This window comes from Ambystoma mexicanum, chromosome 10 (genome assembly GCF_040938575.1).
Source record: "Ambystoma mexicanum isolate Mex_15411 chromosome 10, UKY_AmexF1_1, whole genome shotgun sequence".
In the NCBI taxonomy this organism is placed as follows: domain Eukaryota; kingdom Metazoa; phylum Chordata; class Amphibia; order Caudata; family Ambystomatidae; genus Ambystoma; species Ambystoma mexicanum.
In genome coordinates this window covers 602,097,625-602,117,858 of record NC_090932.1, presented here as the reverse complement: position 1 = coordinate 602,117,858, position 20,234 = coordinate 602,097,625, and the positions used below count along the sequence as shown (strand labels likewise).

Below are 20,234 nucleotides of genomic sequence, written 5' to 3'. Positions count from 1 at the left end.
GGGCAAGGCCCACCCAAAATCTGTAAATGCCCAGTCTGCAGCACTGTGTGGGAATTTACAGATGTTAATGTCCCTGTGGTGGGCTTGTAGGGAAATGTAATGGGAAAAAGCTTTTCCTTATTCTGAATTTCAACAAGGGTAGCTCCACATTTCATAATCCACATTTTAGCAAAGGTTTGAATTTTAACTAGGGCCAAGGATGTAAGACTCATGAGTGAGGCTCAAGCTGTGCCTAGTAGATGTCAATATTATAACGCATAATGCACATGCCAGCGAATTTGACCCTGCAAGACAGGTCTTTATAATTCGCACCAAACCACAGTTATGGACTAAATACAATGAAAAATTAAATTGACATACATCCCAAGACCCAATAACCTATTCCCCTACTAATATTCAATGCAATTTAGTCCATTGCTCATGAGTGCAAAACCTTGGTGCATTGAGATAAAGTGGCCCATTTCATAAAACGTAAAAGGCATTTGAGCTGTGCAAAGTCAACTGGAAGTGTAAGAAATGTGGAATTAGATTAGTTTTGTGGTGAATACGTGACAGGGTTTAGATGGGAGTTGATTTAAACTGACTCCATTGTTCATTTGTAGAGAAGGAGGAAATAGTGCCGGATGAATGTGAAATGTTTCATTCAGCGCTGCAGCTTGCATCTAGGTTGAAGGCACAAAGGAAATCGTGTGCTATCTAATGGGCTGGTTTGTCAAGGGGAGGTGATTTGACTGGCAGATACCTCATACAATTATACAGGTTTGAAGATACCTAATTTCGAGTTGTACTTCTTGGCATGCCAGCTGCAATATATGGTACAATGGATGGTAGACGATCCAAATACGGAAACTGTGTTGCTGCAACAGTTATAAAAAGGAGATACCTAAGGGATCTCCTTTGGATCCCCACCAGGGAACAAACTGGTTATCGCTATTTGGTAGAATTGGGCATCCAAATTTGGAAAAGGGCCTGTAAAGTGATAGGGCTAGAGGACCCGCTCTCGCCACAAACCCCGATAGCAGCGATTCTGGGAGAGAAACCAGGCAGCAGGGCAATGGTGCAATCAAAATGGGAAGAGTGTGGGGTAGCCACGGTGGAGGACCCGAGGTATAACGTTTGTTGAATTGCAGGGAGCCACAGGCATACATGTAGGCCAGTTACTGTTGCATAACACAGTGACCAAGGTACTACGAGATAGCTGGCCGGCAGCACGGATGAGAACATAGGGAATGATGCAATCGAGACGCTGCTCACTGTAGCGGAAGGTGGTCATGCCATCTCTAGGATCTACAAGATATTGATAGACCAAACTTCGCAAACAGAATTAAAATGTACGGAGAAATGGGAATATGAATTGGGGAAGACATTTGAAGATAGAGAATGGAAGAAATCACAGTATACCACAGGAAGGTCTCTAGAACCACCATGCTACAGTTGATACAATTGTATATCAGGCTAAGAGCATACCTCACGCCTGCTGTCATTGCAACATTTAAAGGGGCAAATAGACAAGAATGCCCCAGATGCAGGGCGGCAGATGCTGGACTCATACACATGTTTTGGGGTTGCCCGATAGGACAGTGATTCTGGAGGGGGGATGGCGCTCAAGGCAGCCCGGGGAGGCATAGAGCTAGATGTCCAGACACTGGAGGCCAAACGTAGTATAGCTATGAGGTGGAAAGATGCTAAAGAGCCAAGCATAGCCAGAAGGCGGAGGGAGTTGGGAAAATTGATTACAGCGGAGACAGGAGTATGGGAGAAGGCACTAAGTGAACAAAAAGCTGTTGCAGGAATAGATATGCAGCGATAGATAGCGCTAACTGTGATATTGTTTGCAAATGTGAGAGAGGAGGAGGCTGCAGAGACTGCACTGTGAGAGAAGATGCAATGTGATTGTGAATATAAAAGAATATGCAGCATAGGCTAAGTTGGGGGGTGTTAGTAGTGTTAGATGTAGCTAAAGTGTTGATACATGGATGATATACAGTGTAATATTGTGTGGTTTGTTGTTATTTGTTACAAAATAATAAAAATATTTTTAAAAGAAAACAAGTATACAGGTTTAGATATGTGTGAAGGAGGAGGGACAGGGAGATGATAAAAGTGACTGTCTTGAGGGCTGGAAGTTAGTTCCTGGGCAGACTCACTCTCTGGCAGACTTCAGGAGCAGAAAGGTTGGTAGCTGTCTTCCAGGCTGAGACGGGGAGTGAACGTGATAAGAACTCTCCTGTCCTGTCCAGTAGACGCAAAAAGGGGAATATCGCCAACTGAAGCGGTGAAGAACTATCCTGACCTTGTGTTCCAAGAATCCACTAACCCCAACAGATATAGGTAAATATGCAGCAATTGAGGAGCGTGCTAAGTGAGTGATTGATGTTAGCTAGAGCAGAGTGGTCAAGTCATTTCATTTATAGGTGCTGCATAATAACATTCTAAACGTGTATGTAGAACTGTGTTCATATTTCTCCAGGTGTTGCTGCTATAAAACTCAGAGCAACAGAAGCTGTGCTCTGCCAATTTCTGTTGCGAAGTTCAAGGCCAATGTTGGCAGAACTCTGGGCATTAGCGCAAATAGAATTTTTTGAAAACCATTGCAGGAAAGAATTTGCTTATGTTTGAATTACAACGTGGATGCACATGTCATTCTGTGTAACTTGCATATTTCTAGTTTCTGATAAAGATAAAGAATAACAATTCGAATAGGTAAATTAGCCTCTGGGAGATGCAGGATGTGTGGTAAAATATAAAAGCAAAGTTAATTCACTGTAAATTGTGTTACTCTGAGAGGCACTGAATGAATATTTTGTTTCATTTGCATGGTAAATGTATTCTAGGATGCAAGGTACAAGGGGATATGGTGGTATTGTAGATAAGATACCACAGGCGGGGATGAGTGAATTATTCAGTAGAGTGAATTATTCAGTATGTCCCAAGTTCAGTACTTGCTTACCGTTAGTGACCCTGGTAAAATAATGATTAGGCAGTCTTCTGAAGTTGATCTCACTACTAAAAAGATACCACAACATGTTACCAAGAGCTATCACAATACCACTATACCACAAAATACCAAGAGCTATCAAAATATAGCCAAAAGGATCTCTTACAGGCCCAACTACAATAACTTCAGGCCCCACTTGTCAGGCAGTCCTGGCTATGCCTCTGGCGTATAGACTCCATCCTTGCCTGCTCACTCTTGCCTGATCCTGTCTTCCTGCACACCAAAGACTTTCGTGCTCACCATGATTCTCTGACAGGTTAGAACATAACATGGAAGTTACGTTCTGAGGCTGACGTGTCAGTGTTCTGCTTGCCTTTGGAGACGCTAGACAGCATTCCAGCTCCATTCACTTTACTCAATGATGCCTACTCCAAGCACTTCCAAAAAGGTAGCAAGTGATGTTCACAGGGAGGTGAGGCGGGAGCCCAGGGGCTTGACCGACCCTACCCCCACATCTGTCACTGCTGCAATGGGGTCCTGTCCTAATCTCAGCCAATATACCGAATCAATTATAGTACAGACAAAATTATGTTCCCAGCGTCGTCTTCAGTATGAAGGATTCTGGCCAAATCCATTCAGCCTTGAAGATCTTTCACTGGCTACTGATGAAGGAATGCATTGAATTGAAGACTATTTGCCTTCTCTGCACAGCATTTCTACTCTGTGCCTTGTTACATTAAGAGAGCTATTTAAGCATTCAGACTTTAGTTTTGTGAAAGGAGGCTCAGTCAGGTATAGGTGGGTAAAGGAATGTAGGGAAGAAAGATCCAAGCTGGAGGTCGCACAGCTTCGGCACATGATCTGGCAGTGTCCGTGCTAGTATACAAGTGCCCTTTTTTGTCACAAGGCATTGTTTTTTTATTTATTTTTTTCAAAATGTATATTTTATTCAATAGTTAAACAAACAAAAAAACAAATTAACTAGACAGTAGACATTGGAATCAGCACAAGATTATGATAACATAGTTCATTACAATGGAAGAGTGGATATCGAAGTGGGGTCCCGTATGCAGTTCATTCATAACGATCTATTGATGGGGAGGGAGTGGAGGAGGGGGATGGTTCTGGAGGGGGCCGAGTTATAGCCATGCGGAGTTCAGTTAAGCCAGCGGACACTGGGCGGCTTCAGAGTAAGGGCAGGGAAGCGATCCGCATAGTCTATGAATGGGGCCCAAGTGTTCAGGAAGGGATTAAGGTTGCCCCGGCGGGAAGCCGTGATTCTTTCTGCTACAATGATGTCCCAGCACTTAGCCCACCAGAGTGGAATTGAGGGGCCTTCATAGAGCTTCCAGAGACGAGCTAAGGCGATCTTGGCTGCCAGAAGTAAGTGGGAGCAGAGATGGGCTGCATTTCCAGACATTGGCAACTCCCCATCCCCCGGGTCTCCAAGTAGAATAATTCCAGGGTCCCATGGGATGTTGAGGCCTGTTATTGCTCGGATGTGAGTCAGTACCCCCTTCCAGTAATGCGCCGCTTTTGGGCAGTCCCAAAGGAGATGGAAAAGTGTCCCCTCTTGCACACATCCTCTCCAACAGTTTGGTGAGGGTCACACCCCTGCTTTGTGTAATTGAGACGGTGTAATATAGTACCTAAAGCATATTTTATAACCACCTTCTCTGTTGGTAACGCACTGAGTGTTCTTGTGAAGTTTAGTCCAAATTCTGTCCCAGGTTTCAGGGTCGAGGGGACGCCAGAGATCGCGCTCCCAGTTCAGCATATACTTTTCCTTTGATTCGGGGTTGAATTTTTCTAGGAGTTTATAAAGGGTAGAGATCTTGTCTCTTGGGGGGGGGATGCCGTTAGTGAAAGTTCGAGGGGAGTTAGATCCCTGGAGCCTCGGTCCCTGATAGAGCGCTGAGAGATCCAGTGCCTGATCTGAGTGTACCGGAATCGTTCCTCCTCGGAGACACTGAATTTCGCTTTACAGTCTTCAAAAGAGAGCGGCTGGCCATCAATTAAAAAGTCTGAGATTTTGTGGAGCCCACCCCTAGACCAATTGGCGAAGCTTCGGCGACATAGGCCGGGGAAGAAGCCTGGATTGCCCCAGATTGGGGTTAGTGGGCCCAGCGAGCTTTTGATTCCCCATTTTTGTTTGCGGCTTTCCAATTGTCCACCGTGTTACAGGTTGCGGGCAGTGGAGGTGTTGCGGGCGGGGTATTTCGAGATTGGATGTGGGGCAGGTCTGATAAGGGAGACGAGCACTATCCTTCCTCAAGTTGTAGCCAAGCAGGGCGATCCCCTACACGGGTCCAAGCGAAGGCGTGCGCGAGCTGAGCTGCGCGGCAGTATCTAGCGATGTCCGGGACCCCGAGACCACCGAGTTTTCGACTACGGGTCATGATTCTCCTGGCGATGCGAGGCCTTTTGCCGCCCCAGATGAATTTCATAACATCGCGCTGCAGGTTTACCAGTTCCGATTCAGGGATATGGGTCGGGAGCGCGTGGCATTGATAAAGTAATCTTGGGAGCAGGGTCATTTTCACCGCGGCAACCCGGCCTAGCCACGAGATCTCTTGCTTGTCCCACTGTTTCAGGTCGGAGCGCAGTGATTTGAATAGCCGGGGGAACTTGGATTTGTAGATTAGTGGGCTGGATTTGGGGATGTGAACGCCCAGGTATTCCAATGATGTATTCGCCCACGGGATTGGAAACTCGGGACACAGAGTGTTTGCTTGGCGCCTTGGGAGATTGATCTGGAGGGCGGAGGATTTATCATAGTTCACTCTGAACCCAGAGCATGCGCCAAATGCTTCTAGTTCATCCAGAAGAGGTTGCATCGAGCTGCTTGGATCTGTGATTGTGAGAAGTACATCATCGGCGTAGAGCGCCACTTTATATTCAGTCCCGCCCACCGTGATTCCTTTAATGTTGGGATTGAGGCGGATTCTCGAGGCGAATGGCTCCATTGATAAGGCAAACACCAAGGGGGGCAGCGGGCATCCTTGGCGAGTCCCTCTGGATATAGAGATGCTTGCCGATTTCCTTCCGTTGACTCGGAGCTGTGTTGATGGGTGAGTGTAACAGGCCATTAGCCAGGTTGTAAAGTTGTGGCCAAAGCCCATGTGAGAGAGAGTATTCCATATGAAGTCCCAGTTCACTAGATCAAACGCTTTATGTGCATCGAGAGAGATTACTAGAAGCAGGGTTTTCAATCTGTTCGCGGATTCGATTATGTTGAGTGTGCGTCTAATATTATCATGAGTTCCTCTGCCTGGAATAAAACCTGTTTGATCTTTGCGGATCAGATCGGGGAGAAACCTGGCAAGTCCAGCTGCTAGAAACTTGGAATAGATTTTCCCATTGGTATTCATTAGGGCAATTGGTCTATACGAAGCTGCTTGCTCTGGGTCTTTTCCCGGTTTCTGCAAAAGGATGGTGGTGGATTCGGCCATGGAGTGTGTTACCTGTTTTGTGGATAGGAACGAGTTGATAGTATAGCTAATTGTGGGGTCAGGATGTGGGCAAATGATTTGTAAAAGTTTGGTGTGAACCCATCCGGGCCTGGGGCGGTGTTTTTAAGTGATTTAATGGCATCTAGAATTTCCTCTGAGGATATTGGGGCTTCTAAGGGGTCCAGTGGGGAGGATAACGAAGAGGTGGGGAAGGATTCTAGATAGCGCTGCTGTAGGGCTCTGTCCTCTTGGGATGTGGGTGGTCCTTGCATGACCGCTTTATGATGGGCCAATAGGATTTCGATTATATCAGAGGTGGCAAATTTGCTTTTCCCATCTGGGCCTTTAAGACTGATTATATTGTTTCTGGTGTGGGTTTTCCACAGTTTATAGGCCAGAAAACGGTTCGCCTTGTTACTATTGTGATAGTAAAATTGTTTTGTATATGCTAGAGCTTTCGCCGTGCGATCGGCCCAGTGCTTTTCTAGGGCCCTTTTTGCCTTTTCTAGCTCCCTGTCCACCTTTCTCGAGTACTTGGCCTTAAGATCATTTTCTAGGGAGGATAGCTTAGATTCTAGTGTTTGTGTGAGGATTTTGGAGACTCGGAATTGTTCTGAGGCTGCACTAATTAGCACTCCCCTTATGACTGGTTTCATGGCCTCCCAAAGTAGACCAATTGGGGTTTCGGGGTTCTTATTTTCCTTGAAATAGTTGAGCAATGCCTCTTCTGCTTCGCCCCTGATCGCCTGGTCTAATAGTAAAGCGTTGTTGAGTTTCCAGAACCTAGGGGGGGGCCAGGGCCTCCTGAGATGGAGAGGTCGGCTGAGACGGGGGCGTGGTCAGACACCATTCGTGTGTGGATTTCGCTATTACTAAAACATGGGAATAAGGTGCTGGTGGCAAGAAGTACATCAATTCGGGAGTGACCTCCATGTGCATTGGAGAAGACAGTGTAATCATGAGCGTCAGGGTTGGCTACCCTCCATATGTCCACCGTGCCTGATTCTCTAAGGAGTTTGGCAAAAGCGAGGGCTCGGGAGAAGTCGGGATGGGAAGGGGGAAGTGATTTGTCCCTAGTGGGGTCGGTCGGGGACTAAATTAAAGTCTCCCCCGATTAGGAGATACCCAGTGGCGAAGGTTAGAAGCGGTGGGAGTAGTCCATCTATGAATTTGTCCTGATTTGCTTTTGGGGCATAGATCCCCACAATTGTGATTGGTTGTTCTGCAATGAGGACACGGATAAACAAGTACCTGCCCGATGGGTCTTTCTTGACTGTGGGGTTAGATAAGGGAAATTTGTCACTTAGTAGGATCACCACCCCTCATTTCTTCTCGCCACTGGAGACAAAGAAACCCTGTTTGAAGCGCTTGAACTTGGCTCGGAATGCATTGGCTGGCAAGAGGTGGGTCTCTTGAAGAATTACTATATCCCCGTTTAGAGCTGTTAGCCTACGCTCCACTGACTTGTGCTTTCTGGGGGAATTGAGGCCTTGGACATTCCAAGATAGGAAGCGGATTTCCCTAGCGTTATTCGGGCCTGAAAGTCCTGGGAGTAAGGCTTGTGTGGTGTGAGCTACTTGTGCAGGGATTGCGTGGCTTTGGAGTCTTCCTAAGGAAGCATGCAGGAGTGCTATAATTACCAATGTCTACAAAAGAAACTATAACTGAGAACTGGAACTGCCAGGGGGGAGAACCATTCTCAAGGCTCAAAACTGCCTTGGTTCTCCCCCCGAAACTGTGAAAATGGGAATGAGACCATAAAGCTCATTTGTGGGGTTTACTGGTAGACCCCGTCGTCGGGGATATGAACCCGCAAGAGGAACAAAAAGAACGCCCGTGGCACGGAGAGGCAGGCCAGGGCTGCATGAGGAACAGGGGCCCAGGGCTGAGCAACTGCTCAGGGGTCTGCTAATGGTTCCCCGGAAAGCCGTGCAAAGACCTAGTACCCTCCATGAGAGATGAGGGGGGAGGATGAGGAGCTGGGAGAGGCTAAAGATGCCCGGGGAACACGGGCGAAGGGAAACATTGGTCTATCAAGCCGAATGCAGGGAGATGCGTAAGGGCCGCTGATCAATCCGGATTGCGATGACTCCGAGGACCTCGGGGGTCTGCGCCGCCCGCTGGCGCGGGACCAGGGGTTTGATAAGGGAGAGCCTGGGCGAGATTGGGAGCAGGATGCATGGTCAGAGTCCTCAGTCACTGAATTTTTCCCCAGAAATTGGTCCGCCTCTTTAGGGCTCCGGATTTGCCTGCGCATTCCCTCCCATTCGAAGCATAGAGATGTGGGGTGACCCCATCTGTATTGTATTTTCCTTTCCTGGAGCCATTCCGTGAGGCTGCAAAGGGCTTTCCTTTTCTGGAGGGTTATGCTTGCAAGGTCATGAAACAGCGCAATATTTGCGCCTCTGAAAGTAATTTGCTTTGTGGACCTGGCCTCCCTCATTATTTCCTCTTTGACCTTGAAAAAGTGAATTCGGGCGAGAACATCTGGCGGAGAGGAGGAGGATTGCCTGGGCGCTGTGCGGTGGACTGTCGATTTCCATCGGGGAGAGTTATAATGAATCTGAATAGATCACTAACAAAGCTCTCGAGATCCGTGTTGGTGACTGAGGTGGGAATTCCATGGATGCGGATATTATTGCGCCTGGAGCGGTTCTCGCTGTCCTCTTGCTTATTCTCGAGTGCGTCGCATCTGGCTTCTAAGGTTGCTATTCTATTCAGGCCACACTCCAGTTCAAAGGTATTATCGCATAGGCCATTTTCCACTTCCTCAGTGCGCTTCTCAACTCCTTCCACTCTTTTGTCTAAGGATGCGATTTTTTTGGAAACCTACTCTGTGCCTTTATGGATCTCCTTAGTGAGGGCTGCTAGGAGGTCTTTTAAGTCAGTTTTGGTGGCGAAATGATCAGCCTGTGAGTGCTCGATGAAGGGAGGGCGTCTGGGGTTGCCGTGGTGGAGGGGTCGATTTTGCTCGCCTTGTTTTGGCCCGTGGCGGACATCAGTTTGCTTCGCCGCTTTTCCACTTTTTGCCATGGTTTCGCCGTGAGGTGGAAGTGAGTGAGGGATAGCGGCTGTGGGGAAGGGGGCAGCAGTAAGGAGGGGTAATGTACTCCACCTCATAGAGGGTCAGATCGGCTGGCGTGGTAGAAGGGGGTCGCACCCCGTATGAGTCTAGCCGAGGGCAGCGAGGGAGGCAAAGGAGAAGGCGAAGAGTGGATGCACTCCAGGCGAGCTATAGAGTGCTTGATGGGGGGCGTGGAGATGGCTGTGTCAGGTACTCCCTCGTAAGATTCCAAGAGGAGTTGGGCGCGTTTGTGCTGTAAATCCTGGCTTCAGGGAGGTTGTAGTTATTGGCTGGTGTAATCGGCGGCGGGGGCGAGTCGACTTGGGTGTTACTGATCGCCCAGAAGCAGACCACGCTTAAATGGGTCCCCACCCCCGCAGCCCAAGGGGATCACTGGGGCGGCGGGCAGAGGGAACCACTGGAGGCATGCGAGACCGAGAGAAGCAGCAGGATCGATCTGGAGTCAGGCAGAGCTCCCAATCCGATGGAGCCTGGATCAGCAGCAGGGAGTTGCCAGGCATGCAAGGAATGCTGCAGATTGGGCGATTTGGAGTGCTGAGGACTCTGGCCAGATATGGGTGTTAGAAGCTGGGGGTGTAGTACTCACCGCCGGGGAGCACTCCCTGCAGAGAGTCTCCGGTTCGTTTGTGCAGACAGGTGGTAGTTGTGGGTACGAGGCGCAAACAGAGGTGTAAGAGTCCAGAAGAAACACCCGGGCTGATCCGGTGCCAGACAGGATGCGCATAGGCGAGCTCCCAGGCTGTTGAAGTCCGGGTCGCCACCCAAGAGCCAGGCGCGCAGGAAATACAACAGAATGGGCGAGCAGGAGCGTGGGGGATGTTAGACAGACAAGTGTACCTGGAGCTAGATGCTGAACACTTGCCGTAGGGGTGGATGAGTGCCGAAGACCACTGGATGAAGAGGAGAGACTCCGGGCCGCCAATGAGGTAGGAGGTGTCGGACTCCAGGCCTGCAGGCCGCTTTGAATGCTAGGAGAGAAGAGCGTAGGAGCGTCCCACCCCCACCGGGTCTCAATAGTTGGTGAGACCGCAGGTCTCCGCAGGTGGAGATTCCGGCGGAAGGGGGGGTTCAGCGGGCCTCTCTCCAGGTCCGATGCTGTGGGTGGAGTGTGAAGGGGAGCCGCTGTAGCGCCTGGGAGAGTGAAAGTGTGGAACGTTGTAGCGAGGCCTGGCACCTGAATGCTGGAGACCACTGGATAAGGAGGAGAGGCTCCGGTCCGCCAGTGAAGGTAGGAGGTGTCGGGCTCCAGGCCTGCAGGCCGCTTTGGGTGCGAGGAGAGAAGAGTGTAGGAGCGCCCCTCCCCCAACGGGGCCTCGATAGTGCGTGAGTCCGCAGGTCTCCGCAGGTGGGAATTCCTGCAAGAGGGGGGCCCAGCGGGTTGCTCCCCAGGTTCGACGCTGTAGGTGGAGTGCGAAGGGGAGTCGCTGCAGCGCCTGGGAGGGTGAAGGCGTGGAGAGTTGTAACGGGGCCTCGCGCCCTCAGCCTCGTAGGCATGGGACTCACCCAGGCTACTTCGGGGGTTCTGAGGCCGGCTGCCCTGCGTGCTTGTGGGTGTAGCCTCCGAGCCGGCTCGGCAAACAGCGGCAGTAGCTCCGGGAGAGGGCAGTATGTCTGCGCCCCGACTCAGCAGCATGCGGTGGTCGCAGGTACGTCGGCTCCCCCTCCCATGAGCCAACACAGGATCCCTGGGCGCTGCAGCTGTAGGGCCCCCACCAGGGCCTCCCCTCGAGGGCTCACACGCTTGAGGAGGTGCCGAAAATCAGATCCGAGGCCCCACGCAGTCCGGGGAAGATTGGCGCCGCTGGCTGGAGTTAATGGGGGAGAGCCCCTCCCCCGCTTCGATTACTGAGGAGCCCGTTCACCATTTTGGCTTCCTCCATGCCGCGAATGATCGCGGGGCTCACCCGGCCGAGGAGCCGCTCCGTGCCGCCTTTAGCTTTGCTCATTACAGGCAGCAGGTGGTCATGGTGCTATCAAGCCAGGAGGCGGCTTGGGGACAGCTGCGTTCCGCGGGGAATTCGTTCCGACGACGGGGCGTTCCAGGAGCACTTAAGGAGCCATGCCGCTCGGTCGGCTACAGGCCACGCCCCCCTAGTTTTGCTGTTTTTTTATTTTTATATTGTGCATTTAGTTTCTTTAAAACAACTTTAAGCATATAAAACAAATACAAACACATGTATAAATGCAAATTCAAATATAAAATCAACATTAGTACATTTCATCACCATGAAATGCATAAAAGATCTACATACATTTATATTGCTGTTCCATATTCTACTTAATTATTGAATTTGGCCAATTCTCGAGGACTCCTTCCATACTGCATATGCTGCAGCAGTAATTACTATAGATTCGGATCAAAGGATACTTAACCAACATGTATCACCAGAAATCAGGAGGCATTCAGTGAACAATATAAGTTGCCCCATACTGTTCTCAAGGTTTATACTTTTAGTAGGCTGCACAGCCTTCTATAGCCATTGAGGCTTTCACTCTTGCCTATTTTTACTCCCAATATGCTTGTATCTGCTTAACTATCACTTTTTAAAATCCTATTGGAAAATCCATCCTTTTGAAACTATTACTAATAGAGCGATATGAACATCCACAATCCGTATATCATCTACCGAGAAAGGGGTGTGGCAGCGCCATGGGGCAAAAGAGGCCCATTCTGAGTGTGTGCCAAATACCCAATCCACCTTTGCCTCATAGCAGATCGGATGAAGTTTTGAAGAGTTTTTCAGAGTCCTCTTTTGGGATGTGCTTTTGATTGCCTTCTGTCCCTTAACACTTACCCCTGTATATATAGTTGAGCCCTTTTTCACCTCTAAGTTCAGAATTATCTTCCTAGTAGTCTTAGATATTTTAAAATACATTGATTCTTTTAAATGAAACTTTCAAATGGACGAGTATGTTTTTTCATCACAGTTATTCTTCTGTATTGGAATTATCCTGTGAAGATGAATGTCTGATTTCTGTTCTTTCTTAGGGTGTGAAGGGCACCAATATAACAATCCAGGTGCTGTGTGATGTAATGTTGAATGTCTCTCTTGGGACGCCCTATGACCGATATGCAGCAGTTGTTCGTTTAATGCAGCAGGCACTGGAGATTAAATGTGTAGATGCCAGCTACAAGAAGTTTGTGCACGATATGTCTAACACTACTTGGGAAGGACCAGCTGCAGCTGCAGGTAAGTAGACAACATGAATTCCTTTCATTGAGTAGCAGCAGGTGCACTAGTTCCTCAGCCCAATTTTAGCCTGACATCTGTCCGGGTTTTCAAAAGACATCTAGCTTTGTGAACTGAAACATGTCCACTATTCAAACCCATATGTTGCTTTGGGTAGAAGTGGGATATAGTGAATGCAGCGTAAAGGTCATGGGTAAATACATTTGCCAGTAATTGTACCCTGAGAGGAGAAGAAAAGAAGCAAGGGTTTTATAGAGGCAAAGTGATGGTGGCATATGGCTATTAGGACGTAGACAATTCGTGATTGAAAAGGACATGAAAAAGAAACCGTTTTTTCAGTGTGTTTAGGCATTGCATTAGTCTAGGTGACAGGAGCAGCATACAGCAACAGAATACATTGACTGAACAATAAACCAATCTGAAATAAAGAAGAATGACTAGTTCAAACAAAGACTGCATTACAGTGGTTAAATTTAAGGATTTCATTGTTATCCATTTTGTTTAAAAGGTATGTCGACAGTGGTAGGCTGGTGGCTCAAGAGGGGAGATAGTCCAAACATTTTGTGTGGTTCCTGCAAGCAGTAGCCGCTGTGTGTTCTCTCTGATGAGAGGCTGAAGAGATATTGTCCTGGGATAGCTGCAGATTGGGAAAAGCATAGAGTTTGAGAATGATTAAAACACCATTCCTGTGCAGGATGGCCAATACAATTCGATGCATAAAATATAGTGGAGTAGTGGAGTGATGCAACAAGTAAGCAATCCCCTCCAATATACTTTTGAGTACCTTGCGAAGAACTGAAAAAATAGACAACTGAAGGCCAGAAATGACTTGCCCAAGAGCTGTTATTGTTGAAGATATGTCTTCACATTGGCACGAACCAGGCTGGCGGTATGTCCAAGCATGGGTCAAAATGTAACTGTGCACTTTTAAACACGACAAAATAACCCCTACAAAATAGGTGGAAGAAAGCAGCAATGAGAAAAAGAAAAATTCAACCCATGAATTAATCAGGATTGTCAGGAATTAATCTAGGATTCTTAGCTTCAGATAGCCGTTTGTAGAAACCCTTTAAGGTTGTTCCTCGTACTTTTAACATGACATTGGACCGAATTGTTACACGCTTTGACAGCACTAGTAGTTTTTGCTGCTGTGCATGCATTGTATAGGCACTTATGCAATAACGCCTTTAGTGGCTATTGCCGTCATATGCCCAGGAAACGTCATTTTTCAGGTATTTGCATCAGATTTTCTCGTGCTCCCATCCTATGCCAGTATGCCAGGCATTGCTGTCATATACTAGTTACTGCCGTCAAATGTCCTGGTACTCTCCCAATTGCAAGGTTTTGTTAGCAAAACGCAAAGTATTCACACCATTGCCAGGTATTGCTTTCAAACCCCCAAGCGCTTGCACTAAAATTATCCAGTACCTAGTTTCTCGACCAATTGGCAAGGCTATGTACAATTAGTATAGCAATTAGTATAGCAGTGCCAGGTGCCACGTTGCCTAATTAGCAATGAAACACTAGGGTCCATTTTGTCCAGTAGGCATAGAAGTGGGACATTCCATTATGCCGAATTAGGACAGCAATGCCAGGTTCTGTTATGCCTATTTTGCACAGTAAACCTGCATTATGTTAGGCTCTGATTGCACAGTGAGGCCACAGTTTGTTACTTTAAATCCAGTTACTTTTATGGCACTGTGATCCGACCCGAAGGCTGGATGACCTGGTATAAAGGCATTGCCACATGTCTTCGACCACAGTTATGAAGTCAATGGCTGGGATAAAAGGCTTGATCGCGCACATTCGTTCAGAACTTGGCTGAAGATCAGTGTCCGTTTACATGGAAAGTCTTTTTGAGATAAAAAAAAAATGCATCTCTTAAACAAATAAATGTTATGCCTTGTGTCTAATGCTTTCCAGGTGTGCGGTTAATTTGAAAAAATGCATTCAGAAGTGTAATCCGCTTGCTTACATTGTATGTACTTTGGGTATGAACATGGTTTACCACATCCTATCCTTACAGGAAGCGGTTAGAGACAGCACTTCAAAAATTCAAGGTAAAAGCACCGGACTAGTGTATCAAAACCGGACATTCCCCCCTCCGCCTCCTCTCCCCCCAGGGAATGGTGCAAGAAGTAAAACACTTGATTTCCGTCAGCAACACAACATATGCACGGAGGAAAGTTAGAACGCATTTGAAAAGTCAACCATTGACTCCTTCCGAGTGGAGTAGATCTATTTTTTTTAATTACTGTATCATTTTGGGTCACTTGCAATGAGATGACTGAAAAGATGAAGGCAGCCATCCCCCTCAGTGTATTTAGAGTCAATTTAACTGGAAATTACCATGTCATTCTCGGTCTTAGAACAAGACGGTTGTTCTGCTCGCTTACTTATGCAAAGCAATGCATTGCTAAACACTCTTTGCTTTTGTTATTTGTTAAAGTGTGTGCGTAGTGTAATGACCTCCGCCGTGCATTGAGCTTTTCTTTTAATTTAGATTAGGAATGTGTATGCCTGCCAACGACCGCATTCTTGTGAGCATCACCCAGATAAACAAAGTGGTTATGGAAGCTGGAAGTCGCGTGCCTTTTTCCCCTCTGCCAGAAAAAAAAGGTGTTTGTGATAGGTTGACTTACCTGTGGCAGAAACGTGTTCATGTATCAAAAAAACACTAACAAGAAAAGCCTATTCCGAGGATCAAGCTGTTCCGCCTAACAATTCATTTAACCAGTTAATGGGCAGTGATCATTTGAACAAAGGTGTGACCTTAGCCCAATGACCCATAAATGTAAATCTCAAAAAGGGTTAACCCAGACCCGACTGAGCTCAATCCGCTAACCTTAAACACAATATATTATTTTTATGTGAGCCGACTGGGTTCAAATAAATCAAAGTAACAATCGCTTTCTTGATTCCTGTTTATTTGGTGGAACAAGGATTCTGTGCAACAACCAACATGTGTTCCACCTTGCTTGGTCCTCTTCAGGGCTGCTTCAATTAGAGATTGACATACATGGTGAGCACCAAAAAAATAAAACATCAAACAAAAATCACAGTTTGACAATAAATGAGATTGAGTCAACCAATCAAAATACCATTTCAAGTGGACCAGAAGAGGGAGGCGGGGGGTAGCGAGACAAGAGAAGGAGAAAGACCAGAAAAACAATGTTAAAGGACTGGATACTTCAGATTTACCAATACTTAAACATCTTGAACTAACCTCAAATTCCATTAGCACCACCTCCGTGCACGTATCGCCAACCATTTAGAAGTACCTACTTGATGATTACACCAACACCAGATGCTCTCACCATCACACTCGGTGGTAATGTAGCCAATCAGTACCCATTCGGGTGATGACAAATGCAGCTAAATATTTAAATACTATGGTGCTGGACTGTGAACATTCACCCGTACACGCCATACAAGGGCCATTTTACCAAACAGAATTGTTTCTAACCCCAAATCAAAAAGACTGTTTCCAAGATATTGCTACAACCAAGACGAATAAAAATCATCCTCACTATCTTTTAAAACAAAAGCATATACTCAAGTATGCAACTTTAAATGACCGCACAATTCACTGAGGACTGAAATGGTATCAAGGTGTTATAAGCTATCCAAGGCCTTTTACCAGCCCATAGGAATGTAAGGAGTGTTTCACTTCATTGTGAAAGGTCTCCAGGAGCGCAATTGTGGAGGGCCTGCTGTAAAAAGAGTAATATCAGCAATACATTCATCTTTATGGATGTCAGACACACTACCCGAGCATTATCCTGGACCATTTTTCTTAGCCGCTTCTTCTGCTTTTAGGACCATGAAAAGTGGCTTTAGCTGCCTCCCACACTGTAGAAAGAGGTGTTTCCCCTGTGTCTTTCCGTTAAAACATTCTTTCATTTCGCTGTTAAGGGCCTCTCTCAACACCACATCTCTATACAAACTGTCAATGGAAATCCATTGCTTGTCCAATGGGGCACAAGTCTAATAGCAATGTACGCATGTCATGATCTGACCAGCCAACTATCTGCATGTCTGCTTTCATAATATCTTCTTGGGAGCCATCTAGTAATATGTAATCTATTCGGGAAATAATTTTGTGTGGCAGTGAGTAGAAGATGACCGACCGCCTCTGTATGAGGGTGAACAGACCTCCAACTGTCAATAATGTATTGTTCTACTAAACAGTTTTTGGTTAGATTGTCTTGTCATGAACGGGTGGTGGAGTTGCCCTCACTGGCAAGGAAGACTAATTCCGTGAAGGGTCTACAGTTATGTTGCGGTTCCCCCCACAAATTTGAAATCCCTACTTTCCAGGTGTTCAGAAACGTCAGTATTTCATCACAAAAGAGAGTTGTTGCTGGTTCAGCGTATATCGGAGCATAATGTCGCCTCCATCTGGCCAATTTTACCATTCACTGCCAGCAAACATCCTTCCATGCCCCTCTGAAACTTTCGAATCTCTAGACTAAGAGATTTCCTGAACCGCATTCCTATCCCTGCTTTTTGTTGATGGGCAAGACAACCATAATGAACCTCCCAGGTCTTTACCCTAAGATTTTACTCCTCCCCTCTTTTAAATTTGGTTTCCTGTAGGAACAGTACACCAACCCCAGAGTGTTTGAACTCTATAAGTACCATGAATCATTTTTGTGGTGAGTTAAGGCCTTTCACGTTCAGTAACCCAAATCGTACCCCATTATTATTTCACACTGTATCATTGTGGACTTCCTTCCAGTTCCCCACTTGTTGACTTGCTTTGTTGAGTCTGTAATCATCCGCCCCCCTTTAGGTTTCTTTCCATTCTCTTCCTTACCCCCCACCATTAACTGACTTTAGATTTAAGATTGCTACATAGTTCCATCGACCCTTTGACCCTCCCCCTTACCCCATGGTGCCCGCCCATTCCCATTTATTTGTTTATTTGTGCAGCGCTTATACACATGCAAAGTGCTTCAAAGCGGGAAGGGAGCAAGGGAATAGAGTAGTCATTCCTAAGGCTTGAAGTTTTCGAATGATCTAACAAAAAAATAACTAGTGTACTAGGCCTGACAGCGTTTCGCCTAGTGCAAGTGCATGAAGTATTTCAGGCGCAACAAACTAGGGCAGGGAGACAAAGGGGGGACAATACAGAACTTACTAGTCCTAGTAAATTCGGGTCATGCAAGTGTACAGACCGACGTGCGAGGGATGGGGGTGGCTGTGCCCAGTCCAGCAGGGTCTTGGGTTGAGTGCAGAGGTTACATCTCTCATGGAGCATATGCTGAAAGTGCAGTCTGAACATAGTGCAGAGGCCCGGTAACAAGTGCAAAGACTGGCAGGGGAGCCTGGGACTTGAGAGGATCTGAAGGTGAACCAGGCCACCAGTCAGTAAAAACTGAACAGAGTTGGGAAAGGGAAGGAGGAGTGAGGCAGGAGAGAAGAGGAGAGTGGAGGTTAGCAGGGGGGGAGGGAGAGAGAAGGAGGAAGCGAAGAGCAAGGTCTTGAGGACTTTCCGGAACTTAAGGAGCCCCGCTCAAGGCGGAGAGAGGCAGGGAGGCTGTTCCAGAGGGAGGCACCTGCAGAGGATAAGGATCTACCCCCAAATCTCTGCTTGGAAAAACGGCTCACCCGCAAAGAGTTGGAGGAAGATGAGCGGAGGGCTCTAGAAGGAGAGTATTTAGGAAGAGAGCGTTGTAGATAGTGCAGGCCCCATCCCCATAAAGCCTTGTGGACTATGCAGAGGGTCTTGAACTTGATCCTAGCAGCCACAGCGAGCCAGTAAAAGGATTTGCGTGCCGTAGAGATGCGGCTTGAGGCCAAGGATAAGTCTTGCGGTTCTGTTCTGGATGAGTTGTAGCACACGGAAACTAGAAGTAGGAAGATTGAGAAAGAGGCTGTTGCAGTAGTCTAGCCTAGAAAGAACCAGGGCTCTGGAGACAGTGAGCCTTTGGGGGAAAGTGAGAAAAGGTAGAATACCTCTGAGAAGGTGCAGCTGGTAGTGGGACTAATGTACAGTTAATGTACAGAGGCCCTTGAGGTAAAAGCAGGGGTATGACCGGGTTGCATTCTTGCTCTATTAATCTTTTTGTTATACATCAATGACTTAGCAATAGCTTGCGAAGCAACTTCATGTGATTTTCCACATGTAATGGGGCTCTACATTTGGGGCATTATTGTATGCTGCTGTTGTAGTATCAAATATTTTGGGGCTTAAAGAAGCAATTGGAAGTTCTCTAATGTTTTTGCTTAGACCGCTTATTGGTAATTTAGCCAAACATTTAGTGTTGCCTTGTCACCTTAATAAACCAGCGAAATCAAATCCGAAATTTAACAGGGCAGTACTCAATCAAGTCACCTATTTTGACTATTTGTTTAGTTATTGGGTATTTATAAAGCACCTATACAGCAAATGGTGTTTCAAGGCGCCACAAGACAAAAAAGGCAGGGGTGGTTAGGGAAGAAAAAAACAATAACAGTCCTGCTAGGCCTTGTGTCATTTAAATCGTGCAAGTGCAGAGTGGAGGTAAACAAGTGCGGTGGGAGAAGAGGGTCCCTGGGGCTAGGCAAATGCTAAGGGGAGTCCAGATCAGCAAGTGTCATGGGGTGCAGGGAGTGAGGACTACATGCTAAGTGACAGGATGGGGTTGGCCAGACTCAGTAGGGATGCACACTCCACAGGCTAGTCAGGGAAAGGGGGCCCAGAAGGGCAAGTGCAGGTTAAGGGGGTGGGGAGGGAAGGGTCAGGGAGACCGGGGTGCTGGGGTAGACTGGGCAAAGAGGGCCTGGTGCCCTGTATGACTCAGAAGGGACCAGGGAGCCAGTCAATGCAGCAGAGGGGGGGCATTAGCAGGGGAGAGGGAAGAAAGAAGAAAAAAGGAGGGTCTTGAGAAGCTTCCGGAACTTGAGGAGATCCGGATCAAGCCTGAGAGGGACATGGAGGCCATTGCAGAGGGAGGCAATTGCGGAAGAGAGATCTACCCCCCAATCCCTGCTTGGAAAAGCATCTGATCTGATTAGAGTTGGAACTAGTAGACTGACAAGCTCGAGCAGGGTGGTTTTTGAGGGAGTTCAATGTAGTGTGGTCCTAGGCCCCAGAAAACCTTTTGCATGATGCAGAGGGTCTTGAACTTGATCCTCGCAACCACCATGAGCCAGTGGAGAGATGTTAGGGCTTGCGAGATGTGGTCCCTGGGCTTGAGGCCACGGATAACTCTCAGTCATATGCTGGGTTAGTTGAAGGGGGTGAAGGGAGGATAAAGGCAGATTGAGGAAGAGGCTGTTGCAGTAGTCCAGCCTAGAGAGGACCAGAGCTCGGAAGACCATGAGTTTCTGGGGGAAGGTAAGTAAAAAAGGAAGAATGACTCTGAGGAGGTGCTGCTGAAAGTGGGCCTTCTTGTCAAGGTCCGTGATGTGAGGAGAGAGAAGAGTCGAAGATGACAACAAGGCTTTTAGCCTCACAAGAAGGTGAGGGGTGAAACCCATGGAGGGCGGCCACAGAGTAGGACCGAGGGAAGGAAGGAGCAGGGGTCCAATAAGAAGGATCTCAGTCTTATTGGCATTAAAGCAGAGATCGTTATCAGTGC

The 20,234-nt window shown here is 47.4% G+C and overlaps 1 protein-coding gene across 9 annotated transcripts in view; it reads left to right on the top strand.

Annotated features, from left to right (window-relative positions):
- Window positions 1-20,234, top strand: part of LOC138491581 (putative serine protease K12H4.7) — a 1,111,489-nt gene that overhangs the window by 754,990 nt on the left and 336,265 nt on the right. For all 9 annotated transcript variants that reach the window (XM_069618167.1, XM_069618163.1, XM_069618161.1 and 6 more), the window contains one exon: window positions 12,465-12,666. In XM_069618167.1, the coding sequence (XP_069474268.1) occupies window positions 12,465-12,666 (202 nt within the window). The remainder of the gene's footprint in view (window positions 1-12,464; window positions 12,667-20,234) is intronic.